Source organism: Pieris brassicae, chromosome 8 (genome assembly GCF_905147105.1).
Source record: "Pieris brassicae chromosome 8, ilPieBrab1.1, whole genome shotgun sequence".
Taxonomy (NCBI): Eukaryota; Metazoa; Arthropoda; class Insecta; order Lepidoptera; family Pieridae; genus Pieris; species Pieris brassicae.
In genome coordinates, this window is record NC_059672.1 from 4,345,646 (window position 1) to 4,370,563 (window position 24,918).

At 32.9% G+C, this 24,918-nt stretch overlaps 1 protein-coding gene across 1 annotated transcript; it reads right to left on the reverse strand.

Annotated features, from left to right (window-relative positions):
- Positions 1-350: 350 nt before the first annotated feature.
- LOC123713560 (putative inorganic phosphate cotransporter) lies at positions 351-24,511 on the reverse strand. The gene is made up of 9 exons (XM_045667286.1): positions 24,379-24,511; positions 13,561-13,687; positions 9,528-9,606; positions 9,111-9,353; positions 6,947-7,118; positions 2,875-3,017; positions 2,202-2,422; positions 1,642-1,942; positions 351-1,443 (listed from the first exon to the last, which is right to left on the reverse strand). The coding sequence occupies exons 1-9, from the start codon at positions 24,401-24,403 to the stop codon at positions 1,258-1,260; spliced, it is 1,497 nt and encodes a 498-aa protein (XP_045523242.1). The 5' UTR covers positions 24,404-24,511; the 3' UTR covers positions 351-1,257.
- Between the last annotated feature and the right edge of the window lie 407 nt (positions 24,512-24,918).

The window sequence follows — 24,918 nt, forward strand, 5'->3', positions numbered from 1 at the left end:
TTGTTTATGCAAGTACATTGGTTAAAAAATATATTAAAATTAAAATGCAATAATTCACTTGTCGCGTATTAATTTACACGATAGGTGCAAGTTTTTATGCAAAATAGTGCATAGTCAGATTTGGTATCCTCCTAAAATTACGCTTAAAAATTCTCACACAAAATAGAATCTGTCAAAAAATGAGTCCTGATAACAAAACGAAACCAGCATATCATTAAGTAATCTCATAAAAAAATCACGCCGGTAATTTGTAACTTGCTCCTATTGTTATAAGCGTTGCGAAGAAATTTAAGGAACTACACTTTTGACTCAAGAAATTTCACGGTAAATAAAAAAAAGCGTTTGGTTATTTGAAAATAATTTATTCCGATGAATACTTAAAAACAATAAAAGTTTATAGATCACAGTCAATATAAAATATGTAATTTCCTATAAATTAATCATACTATTTCATCATTTTAATTACTTATAATAACTCATTAACAGGTAATACACCATGTTCGTTGAGTTTCAGCTTAATTTCTTTTAGATCAGTACGTAGACGTCGCATCGAAGACCATATTGCTAAAATTAATATTGACTTATGTTTCGTCTGAACTTGCGATGTTGGTGCTGGAGTTAAACATAATACTTTTAAAAAATCGCAGGTTTTTATTACATAACTAATAGAATTTTTATAGCCAAAATCTTAGGCAATGTGTTGTGCAAACATCTACATTCGCGAATACTAAAAGGTCGCAGCCTTTGAAAAGTGGATGAACAAATGTATCATCCAAATTAAATAGGAAATTGTATTCTGTATACATTTACAAATATTTAATTACAGACTTCTAAACAAGGACCATTATCATCAAATCGAAAGTTCTGTTTAGAAATTCGTTACGAGTTTTTTTATACATTACATGGCAAGTTTATAATAATATATTTAGGAAAGCAATACTAAATAACGGCAAAATTATATTTAACATTTCTTTTTCCTTTATACAAATTATTAACGAACCTCAACTTCGCTCGATTGCATTAAACCTTATATTAAAAAAATACGTACATAAATAATGTAATATGAAATATCGGCTAAAATTTACAAGTTAAAAATCTCAAACATATTTAATGAAATATGTTAAATTCGTTATTTTCCCTTCTTGTCATGGCTTTTAACCCTATATTACAATTTTAAAGTTAAATCTGGGATCACATTGTAATATAATAAATTTTCTTGCAGCAAGAATTTTCAGCTTTTTAATATTGTCTTTTAGGCTAATTTTTTACTTGGACTGTAATTGTAGTATCGTTTGAGCTAGCGCTTGGTCTTTTGTCCTCTTCTGGCTCAATATAATTCCATTTTTGGGTCTCACCCGTTCCAAAGAGAATAAAGTATATCGCAGCTATGATATAGAGAGAGGCACCGGTGAAGAACACTGGTCTCCATTCCGCAAAACCATTCTAAAAATGAATAAAATTTTACAATAACAAATTTAGATAAAATATTGGTTTTGGTTATCACTTCTTAAACGATTTTATTCCATTTAACCTAACGTTATTAAAATATATTAAACCACCTCATTAATACTTAATATGTCGTAACAATAGTACTGATTTTTTTTAATGCATTTAAATATTTATCTTAAGCAAGATACTTACTCCATTTTTGGTGAAATACGCGGTGACTAGTGGTGTAACAAATCCTGCAGTATTTCCGATTCCGTTAGCAATTCCGTACAATGTAGCAGCGAAGTTTGGCGCCAAATCTTGATGGTTGACAAGATTCGTCAGTGTTGCCGCACCGTTCGAACCCATAGAGAAAGTAATGAGCGCTATTGAGAGGATTGGCGCGCATCCAGTGTAACCAAGTCCGATTAGAAGCAGCCCTGGCAATACGTGAGAGAAGAGACTGAAGAACTTCCTCATGAACGTGGTAGATACCATGTTGCGTTTTACGATTCTGGAATATATAATAAAGTAATGAAAATTACATTAAATATTGACTTTTATTAACTAGATATAACCATTACAGCATTCCTTCTAAAGCCTTACTTCATGAATGGACTATCCAATACAAATATATTTTTTCAATTCAATTAGTTCCCGAGGTCAACCAAACACAAAGCCTTCAGTTTCACATTAGTAGAGACATCGCTTATAAATATGACATCATTAATTAAATTAATAAATTATAATTAAATATTTTATGTAACACTTACCTGTCACCAATGGCTCCAAATATGAGTGAGAAGATCATCCGTGCCAAAGATGGCAATGAAGAAATAGTACCAGTGGACGTCAGATTGAAGCCAAGTGCACTTGAGACGTATTTAGGTGCTGCGGTCATCACGAAATATATTCCCCAATTGTTACCGTAATGCAGGACGATCATGGCCAAAAATGGCAGAGAAGTAAATATTTTCTTGAAGGGCGGCACAATCTGAAATATTACAATTTAATTAGTCTGTTAGCTGGATTAATACATAAAGGATTTTTGTATGATAAACTTGATCAGCGCTCCGTGGGCATATTTGTAACTAAACGGAAGCACGCACGGATTTCTATGCGGCTATTTCTACGGAAATTCGGTTAGATTACTTTGACTCAAAAATATGAATAAATCGCCTTTTAAGAAAAACACTTTTTGAACGGATTAAAGCTATGTATTATTATTAAAAACTTATAGTTCTAATTTTAAAATTTTAAGTTTTTAATAATAATACAGAGCTTTAATCCGTTCAAAAAGTGTTTTTCTTAATGTGTAAAAGCTATTTTAACAAAAGACAATACTAAATCGCCTTTTATTAAACTAAGGATAACAAATTGACATCCAAAGAAATATAGTTAGTTAACATAACCTTAATTTTATTTACGGTAAAAAGTTTTACTAACCTTCGTAGTACTGTCACTATGAACTTTATCTCCAATCTCTTCTAAAATGTATGCCTTTTCGGCTTCAGATATTCTAGGATGTAATACGGGCGAGTCATAAACAAGAAACCACCAGGCCACGCACCATAATGCTGCTATAATTCCTGCAACGTATAATGTAATTTTTAACCATAGACAATGTTTTTATTTATTGATTAGTTATCTTACAGCTAACATAAATATTATAAAACAAAACCCTTAGACACTATACAAAGCCAAAACAGATTGATTACACAGATAAGCAATACATATGAATCAGAAAACGTACATTAAACAAACGACAAACTAAGTCAAAAGATGCTAAACAAAGTCAAAGTCCTCCCGCCTCTTCCAATATTTCCTCAAATTCTCTTTGGTGAGATGGAAAAAAGCAATGAAATCACCTCAAAATAAGTGTCATAGTTAGATAAAACACGAGCTTTTATATATTTTACATAGTATGGACACTAGATGAATGGGGACACAACTGATTTCAAATTGACAAGTTTAAAAATATAATGAATTTAAAAATCCATAACAACAATATTTTATGGGCAAATGACCAATGTCGTAAAATTTAGGTACGGTTTAGATTTGAAGTCGATGATTTAGAGTCCAAATTTTTGAATTTGAAAACGACAGTGATCATCTATGGGTAACTAGCTACTCATCATCGTCATGCAATAGCAAAGTGCTTCCTACTTTGATACCCTATTAAGTTTTTTAAGAACATTTTAGATATCAGAGCAATGGCGCTGGTATCGGCTACCATTTCCATTATAACTCAATAACATGAATGTCAAATTAGTTCAAAATCGTTTCATGATTTACTTTATTTACCAAAATTATATAACAAAAACTAAAATACAAACAGCCCGAACTGAGTTATTAAGGCCCTTAAGGCCAACAGCGAGATTCCATACAAAAAAATGCGGCCCTTCGATTGAGCAGTTGAACCAAGCCTTTAAAAAGTAGTAGAATCTTATGTCGAAATTGTATGACTGATGCCAACAAACCAATCTATGACGTCATACTGACATCATTATCTTCAACAATTTATCGGCATGTCCTGTTTTTGTTAATATTCGTGCTTTCGAGACATTGTTCAGGTTATCGTTTGTTGCTTTGTCAACACTCGGTACCTATCTCTCTTCTCTCTCCTATCATCAGACCTTCTCGCGCAACCTCAGGCACTGGTGCTACCCGCGTCCCTAGCTCCTTTTTACTACCCGTAATATACATACAAAGTTTCCTTGTGACCTGTTTAAAATTCGTAATATACGGTTCATAAACTACATAGACCGTAAGCCTATTTAGTTCCTCTTACAACTATGATGCATAAATTATAGATTGCTGAGGTTATAGCCTATTGTTGGTAATTTTAGCTGTTATTGTGATGTTCAAACGGAACTCATTATTTACATAATTCACATATTTTGTTTTTTATAAGTAAAAAAACAACCGGTCATTGTACAATAATTAATTTGACATTGTTCGTTGAGTTTTGTTAAAAATACCGCAACTAAAAGTAACACAATGATCTAAGGGCACGATTTAGACTTGAGACTTTAAGACGAGTTCTCTAGTTAAGAACTAGGCTTGACGTGAGCTACGTCCCGGCTCCCGTATTTCATTGTTTTTGAATCACAGACACAGACTTTTTGTGTCTAAGGCATGCCAGGTTAGCTCAGAATGTTTTCCACGAGCTGTTAAAAGCACATAGAATATCGCTTGGTGAACACCGAGGATCGGGTGACCCCAGGGACGAGAGTTGCACGTTACTACTTCCATATTTGCAATGCACCTTGCGATACTGTAATATAACTATTCTTGTTTCATTGGGCTAAAATTTTTAATATGCAATTAATAGCGGTTATTATTTCGAGGTCTCTGCAGTTAGACTATGTAATTCACTTCCCGCCTATTCGCTTAGCTCCTTCTCTATCTTCGTTTAAACTTCTTCTGTACAAACATTACCTGTCCACATCGTATCCCTAACTTTCTTACTAACTGACGTGAGACTTATCTTAAATTATCGTGATTTATGTGCCTTTTTACTTTCTATTTTTAATGTATCATCTTTTTAGTTTAGTTTGTATTTTTTTTGTTCCTGATTAGTTTTGTCTTAATAACATGAATTTTTGCACTTCTTGCCTATCTTATGTGATTTAATACATTTTTTTTCTTTACTCACAGTGGTTGCCTGGAAGAGATCGCTCGAAAGCGATAAAGCCGCCAGTTGCCCTCCTTTTAGGTGTGTTCATTTTTTTTTAAATTGTAGTGTAACGAAGTGTTAATAATTAAGAAATAAATATTGTATATGAGACTTCACAATTGACAAAATTTTAATTTATTACTGTTTATATTTACGCGATTCGCGTCTTAGAGCAGTTACACTTGACCATAGGTCTTACTCTGACTTGGGTAATTTTCTAGTCTCTCTCTAAACACGCACAGAATAAACAACCCACTCCCAGAGCCTATATTGTTCCGCGCGTCTTATTAAAGAATGTGTACCATAAACTAGAGTCGACCATTTTAGAAAAAGAAATGTTTTCTGAAGCTTTTTTTCACTGTCATTTGTATTTTTGTTATATTCTTGTAAGTGATTGTCTTAATATTGTATGATATACTTGGCTTTCTCTCTCTCTCTACAGTCCTCTTTGTATATTATATCATTAATATACTTCTGTGTATTTTTTTAGCATACATTCAATACTCTGACATTATATGTATATGTCTTGACTGTTTCTTTTATGAGATGTATATGTTTGTTTCCTGATAAACAAATAGATAAAATATTTTTTTATAGAACCTTCAAGCATGTTCTCATTATTAGCAATCGAGAAGGCCCTTAACTGCCTTAGACGCATGAAACGTATAAAATTATAACGTGTCAATTGTCAACCTAACAATCACAAGGCTGGCATCAATCATGCGAGACGAATTAATTTGTTTCGAGATATAGTGACTTTATTATAACGATTTGAATGAGAATAATGCTAGAGAATTAATTACATAGAGCCGGTAAAATATTTTAGCTAATTAAGAATATTTCTATCTATTTAATTGTACTCTAAATGAGTTATGTATAATTTTATAAAATTTTATAATTATCGTTGAAGGTATAATTGTGCCTATCATATTACTAATAACTGTGAAGATATATTAATTATGTGTAAAATAAATAAATATCCAAATCCAATACATTTTTGACGTATGGAAGTCACACGTTGCGCTATCTCGTTCTTTACCCTAAAGATTAAAGATTGTTAAAACGAGTGTAAGCTATATTTATTATCTTATCGTAATTAATTTAATAATAACACTTGCATACAGAATAGAAGAAATATTTCTTAACACTTTTGCTATGAAATTTCGATACGTAAGACAAAAATTTATAGGTAAACATAAAAAAAATCCTTCCTTTTTTTTTCAAATTTTAAACTCACAACGCTTTATAAACTTCGTCATATTATTCTGTATTCTAAACTAATATTGGCTTATATCCGTGATTAAACGTTACTTACAGTTAAACTTATTACAATATTGGCTATAAAGAATACGTAGGGCGCTAAAATTACTTTCTGTGAGATAATTATTGTATTAGAAATCTTAGGTCAACGTTCAAAGACTAATATTATATTAATAATAATAAGTGGTTCTACAACCTTTTTCAGAACTAAAAAGGCCTCAGATTTCTGTATATTATATGATCATTTGTCAAACTAATATGCAAATAAATTATCAGCCTCCTATGCCTGACACATGCCAGCGACTTTGAAGGTTTAAGGCAAGCCGGTTTCCTCAGGATGTTTTCTTTCACCGTTCGAGCGAATGTTAAATGCGCACATAGAAATAAAGTCTATTGGTGCTCAGCCGAAAATCAAACTTACGATCTCACAGTCCCCTAGGCCAACACTGCTATCAAAGACTAAAGTATTGCAAGCTGACTTGCACTGTTTTTTTCGCGCCATATTTCCATTTCAGATAATATGTCTTAATAATGTGTTTTTTATTCAATAGTCGCCTTATAACTATACCATTTATTTACCTGGTACATAAAATGCAAAATCCCAGCCAAATGTCTCAATAAGAGGTCCAGTGAGAGACCACGTGACCACAGTACCAATCGCGCCGCCCAAAAGAGCGCTCACGAATCGTCCTTTTTCGGTGGGCGGCGCCCAACGTGCCACTAGAGCGTGTAGTGCAGGAAACAGGAAGCCCTGAAAAATTCACACTTCATAACATAACATAACAGTCTGCACATATTTTATATCTAGTATGTGAATATGTTCCAAGCAAAACCGCCTAGATTTTTTCCTTGTGTAAGCATTGAGGTAACTGGAGGAAGATCATCTAAAATGCTGATTTGATAGAATTTATATCTATTTACATTCAAGGTTATACGACCTCGTTTCTTACGATAAACCCTTCGATAATAATGAACTGCTTTGTATTCAAATGAGTTATTAAAAAACTGATTTAAGTATTATTGATATAAATCATTTCATAATTCATAATTTACTAGCGGACCTGACAGACGTTGTCCTGTCTTAACTATGAATATTAATTAAGAATTGGTAAAATATCTAAAAAATATATCACAAAACAAAGTGTTTATTATTTTAATGATGATAAACAACATTCTTTGTTTGTTTTTCTGGCGCGTATATAAATAGTTTTGTTGGTATTCCGACACGGGAACAGGAGACACATAACTGGCCATGTGAAAAACATGGATTCAAGATTAATGCCACAAACAATTAGCGACTGTAATTATTTTATATATATTTTATCAGTCTAATAACTCCGATTGAAGCATTTATTTTAAACGATATTCATTTTTCTTACATCCTCTTTGACGATATTTCCAACACGCATACTGTCAATGTTATGTCAAACGCCTAAAGGTTACATGAAAAAGTTAAATGCCTGAAGTTTGAATTGCTTTACAATTCAAACATCTCTATGCACTCAAAAAAAATCGCCATCGTAAAAAAGGTATTCTTAAATTTTCTAATTATACGCGAAATTTTATTATTTTTTTACCTTCATGAGAACCTATTGCTGACAGTAACAAATACAACAAAAAAGAATAAGTGAAATCGGTTCAGCCGTTCACGCGTTATGCCGTGACCAAGGAAAGTAGGGATTTATTTATATAAATATAGATGAAGATTATAATTCAATATACTTAAGGACTTAACCTTCTGCGAAAGCTGATGCTGATTTTACGTTAATTATCAGCTGATTTAAATGAGATAAATATTTAAAATATTATCAACAAAATTATAATTAATTACTGAGAGTGAGACTTCAGTAGCTTAACAAATCTCTCTCTCTCTCTATCTCTCTATTTAATAGGCTGATCATGTCTGAGCGTCATGGTCAGCAATGAAGCATCTAGAGCGGACTATCTGCTTCCATCGGTTTCTGTCCACCGCCTCTCTTATGACAGTACAGTTTTGAGGACGATGAGCCTTTCACTTGATCGGTCTATGTGGTTGATGAACGACCACGTGATATTTTGCCTTTTGTGTTACCAACCACGATCAGTTTCTCTAGGTTTACAAATAAACAGTCTTATTTAGATTTGAAACTTATCTTTATTGGTAGAGATATTTTGTAGAAGCTGACTTAATCCTCGATAATAAAGCGATATTTAAATTATATTTTGTTAACAATGTCAATATAGACAATGGTTCTCATAAGCAAATATTTCAACTCATTTAGGAAGAATTTTACGTTCAGATAAGTAATATATTGTTTTCCTCTTGAAATACCGCAAAATCGTTTCGTAAATATTTATTATCTCACGAGTGTGACGCAAATCATTTAAGTTCCCAAGTTTTTATACGTAATAAAAGTGATAAAAACATCACGATATTGCATTTGTTTATGAAGTAAACAAAAAAATAAAAAGCTAGCAAAAAGCAGCGTTTTTCATTAACCACCTACATACTATGTGTATCAACCAGCCCATTGAAATACTCCCGCAAACCTACCCAGGAATCGCTTTCGGTATCAAACCTAAGAGCCCCCGCAAATGACCACCATATACAACAATCTCAGACCTTTTTTGTTCGCCTACATACATCTTTATTTTATTTTTTACATACGTCTTTGACATAACATCAAAGTCGTATCTGATTTTGTCTATTGCTAAGTATGTAGAATAGAAAAATTCTAGATTAAAAATTAGGTGACCAACTTACCGCCGCTAATCCAATAAAAAATCGAACAGCTACAAGGACCATATAATGAAGTCTCGCTGCTTGTGGGCTGATGATCGTTAAAACTGCGCTGATGAACATCGTCACAAAGACCACTCTTCTCGGGCCCCATAACTCAGCTGCTGTTCCACTGATTAGACTTGTGATTGCATAACCCCAGAAGTAGCCAGACAGGACGTACGCTTGTTCTTGGTTCGTCCATGAGAAAATGACAACGCCGTCCGGCTGGTAAAATTTAATTCTAGATCAAGTACTAATATCAAAAATAAATACATGTACTATTTTCGTTCATTTGGAGATCACCAAAGCGAAATGTTTCTACAGAAATCTCAGAACTTATATTTACACTGTATAGTTGTGGATGCTATTTAGCGAATACAAACTACGTCTACATATTACCTGACGCAACTGCTTTGTGATATCTGTATCATTATGTAATGAAACGTCATTTGCTACGGCCTTGCATTCGCTTTCTACCCTGTAAGTAACAAAAGAACAATTTTACCGCACAAAATAATAACTCTTTTAAACTTTTACAGCTGTACTTCAAATCGTTGATCAAGTTGATTTTTAATTAATAAGAGTGTTAATTAAATCTGGGGCATATTTAACTGCTGTATGGTTTATTATATTAAACAGTTATATAATTAACATAAGCTCGAACGGTAAAGGAAAACATCGTGAGGAAACCGGCTTGCCTTACACCCAAAAAGTCGACGGCATACGTCAGGCACAGAAGGCTCATCACCTACTTGCCTATTCGATTAAAAAATGATCATGAAACAAATACAGAAATCTGAGGCCCAGACCTAAAAGAGGTTGTAGCGCCATTGATTTATTTTATTTATGGTTTATTATAAGTGACGCTACAACCCTTTATACTTGTTAGAGCTGTCTCGTTTCAGAAGCTCTCAATCGTTCATTTTGCTAAAAAAACTTAACATCAACTGAATATTACGTTTTAAGGTCGATTTTAGTTATCTATGTTTAATTTAAATGTCTCACGTAGTCTGTATAATCCTGTAAATGGAACATCAAATGCAGGCACAAAGCAAATATTTTTGTTATTTATATTTATATGGACTTATAAACTAATGATAACCTCGACGTCTGTCGTTCCACAACTAAGTGTTTTACCACCATTTTGTGGAGGTGCCCGTTGAGGTATATACGAACCAATTCAACTTAGGGTATTTCTATAAAACAGAGTATCGCATCTGCGAAGATCGACAACACACTTTCGACGCTCAAGCCAGTGTCGCAAGGGCGACGGTATTTCTTAATATTAAGGTAACGGCTTTTGGCCCGTTTGCTGTTGTATATAAAAATAAAAAAAAACAATGCCGCTACAACCTTTTTAGGTCTGGGCCTGAGATTTCTGTATCTGTTTCATGATCGTTTGTGAATTGAATAGGCAAGTAGGTGATCAGCCTTCTGTGCCTGACACACGCCGTCGACTTTCTGGGTCTAAGGGAAGCCGGTTTCCGCACGATGTTTTCCTTCACCGTTCGAGCTGATGTTAAATGCACACATAGAAAGAAAATCCATTGGTGCACAGCCGGGGATCGAACGTACGACCTCAGAGATGAGAGTCGCACGCTGAAGCCACTAGACCAACGCTGCTCATTCAAAAAAAATATACAGGCTATTACAATGTAAAGGTGGTTTAGGATAGTTTACTAAACAATTGCAGATATTTAATTATTTTTCAATAATAATGTACAACCAGCATCGAAATGTAAATAGGTTCCGATAAGACTCAATGACAAATAACTAAAACGTGATAAATTTTTCTACTAAGCAAATGATTCATTTTCGATAATCTTGATATTTATTATACGCATTTATTGTTTGACTTAAACGTAATATTTTTTATATTTCGGAGAATTAAGTATCTATTATACATTTACTAGATACTTTTATAAGTATCATTATATATATAGTATAATTAACTAACATGCTTTATTATATACAACATTCTTTGTTTGTTTTTCTGGCGCGTATATAAATAGTTTTGTTGGTATTCCGACATGGGAACAGGCGACACATAACTGGTCATGTGAAAAACATGGATTTTCAAGATTAATATCACAAACAATTAGCGACTGCAATTATTTTATATGTGGTTTATCAATATAATATACCCGATCAAAGCATTTGTTTTATACGATATTCATTATCTTACATCCCCTTTGACGATATTTGCAGCATACATTCTGTCAATCTATGTCAAACGCCATAAGATACATGAAAAAAGTTTGAATTGTAAAAGGGCTATGTACAAAAAAAAATTGCTATCGTAACAAAAGTCATGATTACTTAATCTGGTGGTTATGTGGTTATATTTCGCGACGCGTAGCCTGCCATTCGCGAACTAGTAGAATTAATTAAATGTATATTGTTTTTATTTTTGGAAAAAATGTGGTATAAAAAGTCCCTGGAGAATAAGGCAGGGGAGTAGAGTGTTATAAATAAAATTTAAAAAAATCTGGTGGTTAAGTATTCTTGAATTTTCCGCCCACTTTTATACTTTTTCATTTCATAAGAATCCTGACAATAACAAACACAACAAAAAAACAATTAGCAAAATCGGTCCAGCTTTTCACGCGTGATGCTGTGACCAAGGGATATATATATATATATATAAATGAATCCCTCTGTACACATACTATATATGTGTATAGATTAGAAAATTAGCTACAGTTCCTGATGCATTTTTTAGATCTTTTGGTACTTTTAATGGCAATTCTATCAACATCTAAAAGTTGCGTCTCTACAATTAAGAACAATTATAGAATTGCCTTATATCGAACTATTACCATAATTTTTAATTTCACTGATATAACTTTAATGGAAATTTGAATCTGTAGGTATGTAATCAACATATGATAGGTAGACATCGATTGAACCGGTATTTTTTTGATACAGACTTAACAAAACGAAAATGGAACTTTAAACCACTACAGCCAGCGCTACAACCTTTTCAGATATCATTTGTTTATTATCAGCTGTTTCGGGAACATTTATTTTTTCTTATATTCCTTACACACGTCGTCGAATTTTTGGGGGTAAAAGCATGCCAATTTATATATTATTTATAGCTTGAGATAAAAAAAAAAGATTTATAGTTTAGATACTATTATTAAAATCCTTAAAGTAAAAATAGCTTTTTCGTCTGTTGGCCGCAATTTCGTCCGCGTAGTAATGAAGTTTAACGATCATTTTAATATTTCATATTTAAGACAGCAGAAAATGCCCATCACACAAAGTATCTTTTTACGCCCCAATTAGAAAACAATAATGTTATCTTGTAAACAACTTCTTAAGGTAACTAGTTATTGCTTTACCAAATTTCAACGTTTCGATCATCCAAACATGTTATATATGGGATGGTACCATTGATTTGGATGGAAATGTTTTTGTTTATTGTTCGAGGGATTTGTTTAATTTATTAAAGGAAAATATTTTTTTTATTAGATCAATGCTTAAGACTCACACGAAAGCATTGAGGAGGAGTAAAATACCTTACAATCAAAACAATAATATTAAATATTATTATTATATTATTAACAATATTGTGAAATAACTCCCTTTGGTGAACGGTTCAGAGACTCTCATTCCGAGCCGGACCAGCTGAGCACCAAAGGACTTTCTGTCTATGATGGGAGATGAAAGATATCGCGAGGAAGGCATGCCTGACCCAAAAATCTTGTGTACGGTATGTTATTATAGAAAACAAACCATCACGAAACTAATACACAATCCTAAAAGGTTGTAGAAGCTGTTTTTTTTCTGGTTAACCAACTCCAGTAAAGTTGGCCCACTAGACTATCGGACTATCACAATGCAAGGTAATGTTAGGTTCAAGCCTAGTGTACAAGGTTAATTATCGGATAAAAAACTGGTTATCTAAACAAACCGATGAATCTTCATTGAAACTTCGCGGAATTTATATTTCGTTGAACCTTGAATTTAATATCTACATTTTTAGATGTTATATGAAGGTTTAAATAGTTGAACGAATAGTAGAACGAATCCAATATTAATAATAAAAGAAAACAGTGGCGTAGGGTCTTGGCCTATGTGTAGGGACAGCCATAAAAGGCAGTCACCCATAGACATCCATTTTATCACGGGTGCGTTGCCAGCTTTAAGAGAGGATTAGAGATATTATTAGCAATTCCCAAAGAAGTTTTATTTAAAAACAATATTTCTTTTTATTTGTTTCATCGGATTTATTTTTAATATATTCTTAAAGGCTAGAGAACTTGAAGGAGGTTAATTCGAACTCATTTTATCTGTTTAAGTCTCGGGACCACATCGTTCGCATGCCATAAACTTTGCTTACTCTCCAGTTAATTACCTATATGTTAGTAGTATATTGCAACTATTGTTTGATATTTATGCTATAAATAAAAGTAATGAAACTTACGTTTTTGTTGTCTTGTCTTCAGGTACCATGGCAATGATGTTAACGCTCATATTAACACGAAGCATGTAGTTGATCCAACAGGCAAAAAATAACATGAGAGCCACGATGAACCGTGCTGGGATTGCATCTGAAAAAAAAAACAATATATATTAAATGGAGAAAATATAAGGCCTAGCCACGTGCAGGCAGTGGAGCGTTGTCGTCCATAAAAATGAATTCCTTTTAGCTGCCAATATCAGTTCCACCCAGCACGGGGCCCGGAATTACTCATGAATCCAAACAAGAAGTTGAGATCTGTCGTTCGGTTTCGAAGCTGGAAGTCCTGGCCTGAATCCATATGAGAAAGTCAGGATTGTTAGACGAGTAAGATCAGTGCAACATGCTGTACAAAATATCAGAAGCTAAAAAAAGTAATTGCGAAAAAATTTAAACGTTTTCCTTAAAACTATTAAAACATCGTGGAAAGCCCAGAAGTATTTTTGCTGTGATTTTGGCAAACGGAGGTCATATTTCTTATTAGGTTTTAATTTGCCAACCACTTGTTGTTTGGCTGTGTACGTCAGTATTAAAAAATTAATAAAAATTGCCATTATTCACTTCACGCGTATTAATTTATACGATTATTTGTACACAGACCACGTCAGACAATTTACTTTCATTTAATTAACTGAAATCGACGTTAAAACGTAAACTTCCTTAGGCGGCCGTCTTTTTGCAAAACGGTATATAAGAATATAATTATTTATTTAGAAGTCATTGCATAATTTTACTAAACTGTAACGGTGCAATGAATAAATTAATAAAACGAAATCAAAGACTATGCGCTTCGTTCGATTGTGATTGGTCAACAGTATCTCTAGTTGTGTTATTGATTCTACATTCTCATTACCTGCAAACTTAAAAAAATAGGGATTCGATGTCCTTATCCGTAAAAAGCGTGATGTACTTTCCAGTCTAGGCTCTTTAATATATAGATACTGTGTCAAACTTTGGTACAACGTTAACTTAACTGATTAGCAATACTCTCAATGCGTAACGGAGACCATGGATTTGACTCCCAGCTACAGCGAATGGCCCAGTCTGTGAAGGATATTTGCTGTGTCAAGTATGTGTACAATCTAACAATGGATGTGGGTAGGCGGACGCAACCGTCGTATAACATGTCGGGAAGCGGATAAGGCTCTGCTGTTACCGCATCCCAATTGCTGGTGGCGCCTTGGAGTTTTAGTGGGTATGCGCAATGGAAGCAAAAACAAATCCCGACGATAGTAGCTCCACATGATAATGAGGAGTCAAGTGTTAAACACTATACTTTTAAGATGATATCAGCACAAACTATATTTCCTTTAACTTCTCTATAAATGTTACTTGTACTGTTTTTCACTTTCACTTATACGCTGTACCGCTAACCGAGAGCTTTAAATAGTTTTCCAAATAGAGAAAGCTTAAACAAACGTTAAAGCAGTGAATTATACTTCTATTATTATTTAATTGTTAATAAATTAATGAAAGACATTAATTAACCAAGCAATAAAGATTATATGATTAAAATTGTGTTATTAAACTTTCTTGCAGATCTACGCATACGAGTTATTTATATAATAATAATAATAAAGCCCGTTTAATTCCCAATCGTGAAAGATAATACACAGTTTAGATTTTATACAATATATATATTATTTCATGTATCTAGTTAAGCTATATCTTAGCTAAATTCACTACCGTCGATCGGAACCCCTACGCGGGTAAAGGCCTCATTTTTTCTTCTTTTTTGTAACGTCAGGAAATTATTTAACGCATATCCCTACGGTATTTTACACCAGCAGGGATTATTTGGGACTCAGACTTAATAAACCCTACCCACTTAAACCTGACGGATGGCTTCTGTTCGCCTCCTGCAGCTTTTTAAAACTGACTTTGTCCATTTGTTTCTTTCTCCAATCGCTTCCTGTTACTGCTTCTATTCCTTCTATCCACCTTTTTTTTATTTTTTGGGGCGCCCTCTTCTCCTTCTTCCTCTTGGTCCTTTCCATACAGTTGTCTTTAAAGTCCACCTTTTATCTGTGTATCTTGCTATATGCCCCGCCGTAAAGCATCTGTCACTTTTGTTTTTCGTCTTATTTTTTCGCTTTTAATTTTATGTAGTTGTCTTATTTTCAGTACGCTTCTTTCTATTGCTTTCTGGCAGTTTGGCTTTTATTTTTGTATTGTAAGTCCATTTTTGGCAGCCGTATGTGAGAATTGATAGAAGTTATTTATGTATATAGTTTTTCCTATTTATATATGAAATTTTAAGTCCAGTCATTCCAACTTAGTTGAAAGTTACACTAATCCATTCTATGTCCAGATGCGTTGATTTATGACTAAGTTTGGTGAAGTTTGGTGACTACATTTAAGCATTATCCTAAGCTTCAGGCGTATACAGACTACGTGAGATATTTATAATTATTATTTCTTAAATTTCATTTAATTAACTGATATCAACGTTGGAACGTAAATTTAGCAATACCTTACCAATACATTTTCCTATTGATATTCGTATTGCTACTTAGTGTTTCCAGATATTAAAAAAACCGCTTTGTTTATCAAACTATCTGTCATTGCTCAATACATACGGAAATGTTTTCTAAGTGTCTCGCATTGGAGTCAAGTGCACGACCTCACACAAACCAGAAAGCGTACGGAAGATTACTTTCGAATAAGTCAATAGCAGGACCTTAGCAGCATTTAATGGTCAAATTAAATATATTATATGGATATTTAGCACCAAAGAAATCAGAATACTAATTTAAATTTAGCGTAACACAAATATTTGTAGTTGTTTACATTAGCGAATAGTTTGTCAAACTCGTAACGATTAATAATATATTACTTCAGCCCGATTCGTTTACGGTGGATCCATTGAAATCTCACCGTTTCAAAAAAGAACTCATCCGTCTCTTTTTCTCATAGCGTAAATACCATTTGACAGAGACTAAAGAGTAGTTAAAATAGTGCAATTAAACTGATATAAAGTGCACGAGTGACAGTGGTGTAAAGGCGCTTGTTAAAACTCACTCCCGGGAAACCAAACCCTACACCCCATGATCAGTCAAAAACGACCACTAATGACGATCATGTCAATTGACAGATCAGTTACAACCATATAAAGAATAACTAACTAATAATTATTTAAAAAATATACAAAATGGACGGAAAATAAATTTATTTACAATTAACTTATTTGCATTGATCTTTAAATGGAAAGTCTTTGCTCAAATCTCAGTACAGTACATTTGACCTGACAAACATCTAAAACATAATTGAGGTTAGAGGAAAGCAATCAGAATAATTGCTCTAGTTTAGATATCAAAACATTTAACCATTTGACAGTTGCTATAAGTTGACACTTTAATATTGACAGGAACTTTCTCTGAATGATTCCCGCTAAGTAAATATTACTATTTCTTTCACGCTGGCTTGCTACTACTTTTTAACCTATATTTGTAGTTTATTAAAACGTCAGAAACAGATGCACGAGTTAACTGTATGCCCCTGGCTCTGGCCATGGCTCTTAACATAAGCGCTTAAATAATAATGTATTACTTATATTAATAAGTTGAGTTTTAACTTATCACTCTGTCAACATTTTTATAACTACCCTATGCAAACTAGGATTTCACTTGGCTTGAGTTGTCAATCTTAAAGACAAAGCCTTTTTAGGTGGTCTATAAGCTATATTAGTACAATATGAAGTATTTTTATGGTTTGGTAGGTAAAAATGCGAGTTCCCAGAAGCGGGGACATGACCTTTAATCAGCCCGTGACTTTGTAAAACGATTGAGGCGCACGCATTCAAAGGCACAACCAAAAACTACAATATATTATGATTATATACTACAAGCGAGAGATCATTATGCCGCTATTTTAGATTCGTTGTTTATTATTTTACTTATGCCGTGAGCAATCTCTAGAGATTGTGGTTTTTTCGCGGCCCTGGCCCGCATTTGTGATAGAGCCATCATGTCAAAACGCTATTTCAATCTAATTTAAATATTTAAATGCATTGTTTAGATATCTAGAAACCAGGTGAAGAAAAAATAGACTCTAAACAAACAAACACAAACTCGTCTTGAGCCCTGTCAAGAATCTTCATACAGATGGATTGACGGCTGGTAAAACTAGATTAAGTTTGACGTTTTAAAATGCAGGATTTTAATAAGCCAAGTTCGGTGGCAGTTTCGAGATCTACAACGATCCAAAACTAGCTAAGAAAACGGTTATATGAAACAATGACAAAAACGTTGTGTTCACAGCCAGCTAAGTCTTAGATGAAACATATAAATTAACATGCGAATAATTTCTATGAAGACAAATCTTCTGTAATAATGATAATAGAACACTAAGTGAGAAATAAGTGTTATTTCCTAAGTAATTACGTTGGGATAAGAATATTCTATTTCTAGTCACAAACCTGTTCGGCCCTTATCCTTTATAAATGGACTTAAGCATTTTCCTCGTAATGGATTTTACATGGTATTCTAAAAATGTAACTTCTTAAGACTATATTAATTTGTTTGATTTGGTCCTCGCCAATAATAGAAATTTTTCAAATATCTTTGGTAATTTGTTTTCAAGGATCAGATTTCAGTCAATTAATTATAGTTTCACCTGGAAATCAAACCAGGATGTCGAAATATGCTAAAAACATAAGGTAATAAATAATTAAAATCTACAGAAAATACCGAAAAACAGTGAGAGCTATCAAAGGTTATGAACAAAAACTACACATTTTATTTCTTCTAGTCAGTAATGTTGATATTTTTACCTGTTTTATAAAGATATTTGATTGTTTTCGTGATTGAGAACAAGCCTTGACTAGTGACATTTACGAATGACTTAAGGACACTTTAAAGATCTTTAAAAGTTTTTCTTATCGTCTATGGAGTGCTAAGGAATAAACTTGAAACTGATGTCAAAATTTAAATGAAGAACAATTCATTAATAGTTATTATTATAGTATATTATTGTTTATAGTAGCTTAAAGCATTCTGTTATATACAAGTATAACAGGGCTAAAATTATTTAGGCCGGCCCCTAAGCGAACAAGGGTTAAATACAAGAACGTAGTTTCAAAAATATAATTCTAAAATTAATAAGCAGAAGTAAATTTAATTAACTAATACTCATCAAATAAATACCAATGAAATACTATTATTTTGTGTATTTTTTATTTACTGGATCCGACAATATTTTTAAATACAATATTTCTTCATACACACGACCTTTGGTGGTGAGGACAATGTGTCATATTAACAAAATACGCACTAAATTATTGATGAGCAACAAATATTTGCGTAACGGATTTTGTAGTCTTACGGTCCTTTGCTTGACAGAGCCTTGAAAGTTACTTGCATTAATTATATCTATATTACATTGCTTTTATAGTAGTTAATTACTACTAATATACGGATACCTCCGTAAAAGACGGGATCTAAAATCTCAAATAATTTAGATAATTTATTTTTCTAAAAGTCTAACCTAATATATTATCTAAATTGTATAATGCTATGTATTTGTTTTTAATTTAGATGAGTTGTGTTTAAATATAAAAAGTTATTAATGGTTGAATTCCTCGTAATACGGGCCACGTTATTTTGAAAACGCCAACACGAAATCAGTTTTATATTTTGACATTTAATTACTACAGATGTCTTAAGGACAAAGATTAAAGACCTCATAAGCGTCTGTGAAAGTGTTTAGCAGAATGTCGCGACGTCGCGTCATTTTGACGCCATCGCTTCCTACTTGCATGACAGAAAACGGACACATGACCAGTCAGGAACGGCTAATTAAACTAACGGTGAGCCCTACTTACGGATAAATAAAAATATTTATTGCCTTTGGCGAATTTGAAAAGGGCAAATGCAAGGTTTTATAACGACTTGATCAACTGTACCACAAGTTTGGCAATGTATTCAAATGTAAAATTCTTCTGTCAAATTGTATACAAAAATCGGCTAAGCGTAATTGTTCTGAATCATACTTAATACTCTATAAGTATATCTATAGTATGATTCAGAACAACGTAGCGCGAACTATGACTTCCATATGTTACAATTCAATTTCTTCTTATTCTGAATATTACCTTAACAATTATCGGTATAACTTTATCAGTCTTAATCATAAGGAAAGATTCAAAGTACGCATAGCTAAGTACGACTCTCTTATGTCAATCTACTTGATTTTGTTTATGGTTGGTTAAGAGACAATGTCAACTTATCATAATCAACCCTGTGACATTTCGTTTGTGTATTTTAACTTGTGATATATAATTGTTTCAACAATTATTTACATTAATGTTAGACTGACAGCAAAATATTAAATCTATTAATCTATACTTTAAACATTTCGATTTTGAAGTCTAGTCTGTTCTACCGATGTTTTACAGTAACGTCATTTAAATTATCTATATAGCTTATCATTATGGCCGTGTCTCAAATACAATTTAGTAAAATATTATCTTATTTGGGAATTTACTAAAATAAATTTTCTTACTAACTACTTACTAATAATGATGAATATAATTTAAAAAGTACGGTCTCCGAGGCAGTATATCTTAAATGCTTGAAGCATTTCCTCGCTGCATTGAGATACCTATGCGTTATACGTAATGGTATTTTAATTATTCAGTTAACCGTTAGTTATCCAATGTCAATTTTTACTATAGACACATTTTCTTTATAAGTTTGTTTTTGACAAAAAGACTACGTAAAAACATGAATAAATTGAGGGGTATAATATTTATTTAAGTATTACAGAAATACATCATCCTTACAGACTGTGGCAATACGATGTCGAGAAAAATTTAATAAAGTACATGTAATAAAGTAAATTATATGTTACTACGACATATACTACCTATATGCCTTAAACAAGCCTTTCAGATTCAGTTATTCATCTTGGAACTGTTATGAAACCGATTTAAATTCGGAAGTCCTACCCAGGACGTAACCAAGTTTTTGACTTCCTGCCTAACACAACTAACTATATTATATATCTTTAAATCGTGTTTCATTACATCTGAACTCATATAACTTCAAAGTATTTGCCTTATCAACAGTGATTTTACACGGTGTGGTGAAACAATAATAATGTTGTAATTTCTAATGGTATATTCTTATTTTAATGTAGTTTTTAAAACCTTTTTATATAGCGTGGACTCCGCTCTTATACGTTTGGTCCGTTATGTTGAATCCTGGATAATCGAGCCAGCTTAGTTTTTTCCAGCAGCTTATAAGTTTCTCGGGCAATTCGAAGGTTTCACGGAGGGACCTCACTGCTCCGAGGATTTCTACTCGTTGCCAAGCCACCGATACGTATTCCAAGACTACGTGGGTGACTGATTCCTCTTTGCTGAAACAGCCTCGAGGCACGAGGGACTGTCTGTCGCTCCAATGTCAAAGAGATGTTTATTTAGGAGACAGTGGCCGTAGTTGTCCCTATCATTGTTTTGAAATAAATTTTGGTTTTGCCACTTGAAGGTTTAATGTTAGCAATATTCACCAGAACTCCAAGACCCTGGTGAATATTCTTTGGATCATTGGCGAATCCAGGTTTGCATTTGTGAGAAGGGCAAGGGAAGGAGTAAGTACGGGCCAGCCGAAGAATTCCGAATCCTCTCTTTGAAAGCTTGTCAGCAGCATCATGCCTAGTGACCTAATAATCCTTTTATCATGGCATAGCAACACTCTAGTATTAGTTTGTTGTATTTTTCTTTTTCGAAAGCTATAAGCACAGACGCACTGGCAGATACGAATTCAATACAGAAGCAATCCTCTCGAGATCACATAAGGCGCTTACCAATTCCCAATACTAAAATAGTTATGTCATCAGCATACCCCACCGTGTTATTTAAAGCTTTCCGTTGATTTATACTTAAAAGTACCAAGGATTATTCGTAGGTTTAAGATTACCGGTATCGATTAGAGTCGTCATGTAAAGGTTGAACTCATAAAAAAAACAAAAATTAAACATTTTAGAATTTTTAACTGCACACGATTGAGTTTGTTATTGTGTTGTTCAAACTCATGCTTAGCACTATGCCTCAAATCTGAGTTGTTTCTTTATATCGTTTTAAAAACTGCATATTCCGTCGTCTGATGTAGTCTTTGATGGTCACTATGAATATAATACTAGTTGTGGTGTACAGTTTGTGTCATATTAAGAAAGTACACTAATGTATAATAAGTTTATATTAATTGAACCAATCGCAATTAGAGAGAGATATGCAATCGTATTCACAAAACAGGTTTTAATAAAAAGTAAAACCTGGCACGAAAGCCCCACTAAATACATTCAGTTCAAGTTTTCAGCCAATGTATACGATTATTGAAACCGTTATTGAACTCGCGTTTTCGTCTACTACTAGAACACATTAAAAAGATCTTTTTACATACTAAAGTAATGTCACTTAGATCCAGGTTTTTAAAACAGGTGCAACAGGTGGTTCGGAATGACTTCGATGGGTACCTGGTTCCACATAGTGACAGTGGCGGATTTGCAAAATTTCAAGGTATTTGCATAAAGAAATATATATATAATATAAATAATGAAGTTAGCCCTTGTCCCTACAATCAAACAATGACGTTGAAAGTCCACGTAACATAAATTTGTGTTTGATTTTAAACAATTATAGCTAACTTCTAACTATCTTGTTCGCAGCCACCAATCCGGTAGTAGGACTGATACGTATGGGTTGATAGGAGGAAGGGAGAAAGGGGAAATGCATTTTCTGCAATTTCGCTCTTTTCACTCATACAAAGTCAAAAATCATTTATTCATATAGGTAACAAAATGTACACCTATGAACGTCAAAAAAAAGAAATATACATTAAATGCTCTAACTTTACATTTACTGCCGGTTCTCAAATCAAGGGCTTAGAACGGAAGAGAAGAACTGGCAATAAACACTCCGCCACTCTTTTTAATCGCCAAGTTTTTTTTTTCGTATTACGCAACGTTTGTAAGGAGCTGCAACTAGCTATGTTCCACAAGTATGAGCTGAAAGCACAATCGTCGATTATTGGTTGGGAGGCGACTTAACCGTTTTACTCTACAAATGGAAGTTTGCTTCTCCGAATGTACAATGACAAGTGAGAGGCGAAAGTCATCGGCGAATTATTTTACTGACAACACTTCTATCTATAAAACATAAAAAACCGTCATGCAGAACTCTTATTGATTTCTATAAAGTAGCAAAAAAGAAATCGTTCGCAAATGCCGCCCTAGGCATACTCAGCTTGCTGGTAAATATGCCACTGCATATTGACGTTATATAAAAGCGCGGGATTAATTTAATCAATAATGTATTTTAAAAATGCTTTAGTAAGCGTCAAGTTGGATAACACATGGTATGTTATCGAACCTGACACCTTGACTGTGATCACTGATTCGTAAAAGATTTAATTATGTTAACATTAAAGAAGGAAATATCGCATTGTATATTATCTTGATAAACACAATACAACCAAGAAAATAATTATGATTTAATTGGTTGCTTCATACTCCAAGCTAGCTGGGAGAAACATATGAGTATTTTTTTAGCAAAACTAAGCTTTGCAAGCAGTAAAAGCATTTGTGACCTTAGCTTGTAAGTATTATAAAATATATCCTTTTATAAGATGACACTGTAAGATAATGTAGATTAAAAATAATGTTTAGTCATTTTAAGTAAACTCATTGGTCTCTTTCTATCTAATTGTGTTTACCCTATGATTAAAAGCGACACATTAGTATTTTAATTTCTTCTAATTAGGATATGTCTTTGCAACGTGAAAACATTAAATTTTAAACCGGAATACACGGTTCGTAGATTTCTCAATATTTATTTTCAAAATATTGTTTCAGTACTCAAAGATTGTTTTATTCTTATCACGCAAGTATTTACAGAAATTAATTTCATACATAGATAGTATATTGTTTACAAAGAGGATAGCAATTATCAATATATATATATAGATCTCGTGTCACAATGTTTGTTCCCATACACCTCCGAAACGGCTCGACCGATGCTTATGATTTTTTTTATGAATATTTAGTAAGTCGGAGACTCGGCTACTATCTATCTTTCAAATACCTAAATGATTTTATTTTTTAGACATTTTTTTGTTCTTATTTTATTATATTACGCCATGCAAAAATACATACAACCCTTAATCGTCACCCCTCTACGATCAACCCCTATTTCTTATTATATAAGATAGGTTATTTTTATTGAACTAAAAAAATGTTTACTGGAAATAATATACATGGCAAACGTTTGCCGGGTCAGCTAGTTTTATACGCAACCGAGAAAATATATAATTTTAAATTTGACAAAAACTTTACGCGTTGTGATTTTTGAAATCGTTCTAAAATGGTTGACGTAGCATGTAACTTATTAATTAATTATAACTTATTTACAACACAATTTTACTAATATAAAGTGCAACAGCCTCGCATTAAAAAAAGGTGTCAGGTAACCTGAACCGAAGTTTAAAAATTTAAGATTGAACGAGTTTTTATTTAGATATGGAAATTGCATAAATGCGAAATGAGTTTTTACATCTACTTATTTACAGCAAATTTGTAACTAACTGAAACCACTGGAAGGGCAAGGGAATGTTTTTGATATTTTTATTTATTTATGTGTAACTCATACAATTAGCAACGAGGAATTAATGTAGAAATAAATGTAATTATAATTATTAATTAATTAATTATCACTTGCTTAGCGCAGTTTTCCTAATTTAAATGTCCATTTCCACTACCTTTAAAATTCAATTATATAAAACTTACCGAAAAATTTAAAATGTAACTTCATGTTGCTAGACTATTGTAAACACAAAAATCGCGCAAACACAAATGCGCACACGCGCGTAACAGCGAGATGCGAGCGCGCTAGCCTCCAATCGACTGCCTCGAAGCCTCGCTCAGCCGTCAGATGACACGCAAAAACCTGTCAATGATCTTACAAAAACCTATCGGGCACGTCTGTTTTAGTTTAATCAGGTGCAAATATGTTACATTAAATATTATTCCACAATAGTTTGTTAGTGAATCATTTTAAAATATTATTAATATGTAGTTCTCACCTAAAACGCAACGCACTACATCTTTGGATGTTGTGTGTCCATTATTATTTATTTAGCATTTACATAATGGGCTTTTAAGTTCTCTAAGAATCCCTGATTCGTATGCGACAAGATATTCGCATTTTTTCCATGTGCGTAATTCGAACACGAATTATTTTTGTAATTCTCTAATGTTTCAGGTGTTAGCTAACTATAACACTAATTATGAAGATATTGATATTTTGCACCTTACCAAAAAGGATGT

Bases quoted from the DNA above. Each gene is read 5' to 3' on its own strand.
- LOC123713560 (XM_045667286.1), bottom strand. From the start codon at position 24,403: ATGAAGTTACATTTTAAATTTTTCG. The intron at 7,119-9,110 runs GTAAGTTGGTCA...TGAATTTTTCAG, and splicing joins TTTTTATTGGATTAGCGGCG to GGCTTCCTGTTTCCTGCACT. The intron at 1,444-1,641 runs GTAAGTATCTTG...ATTCATTTTTAG, and splicing joins CGTATTTCACCAAAAATGGA to AATGGTTTTGCGGAATGGAG.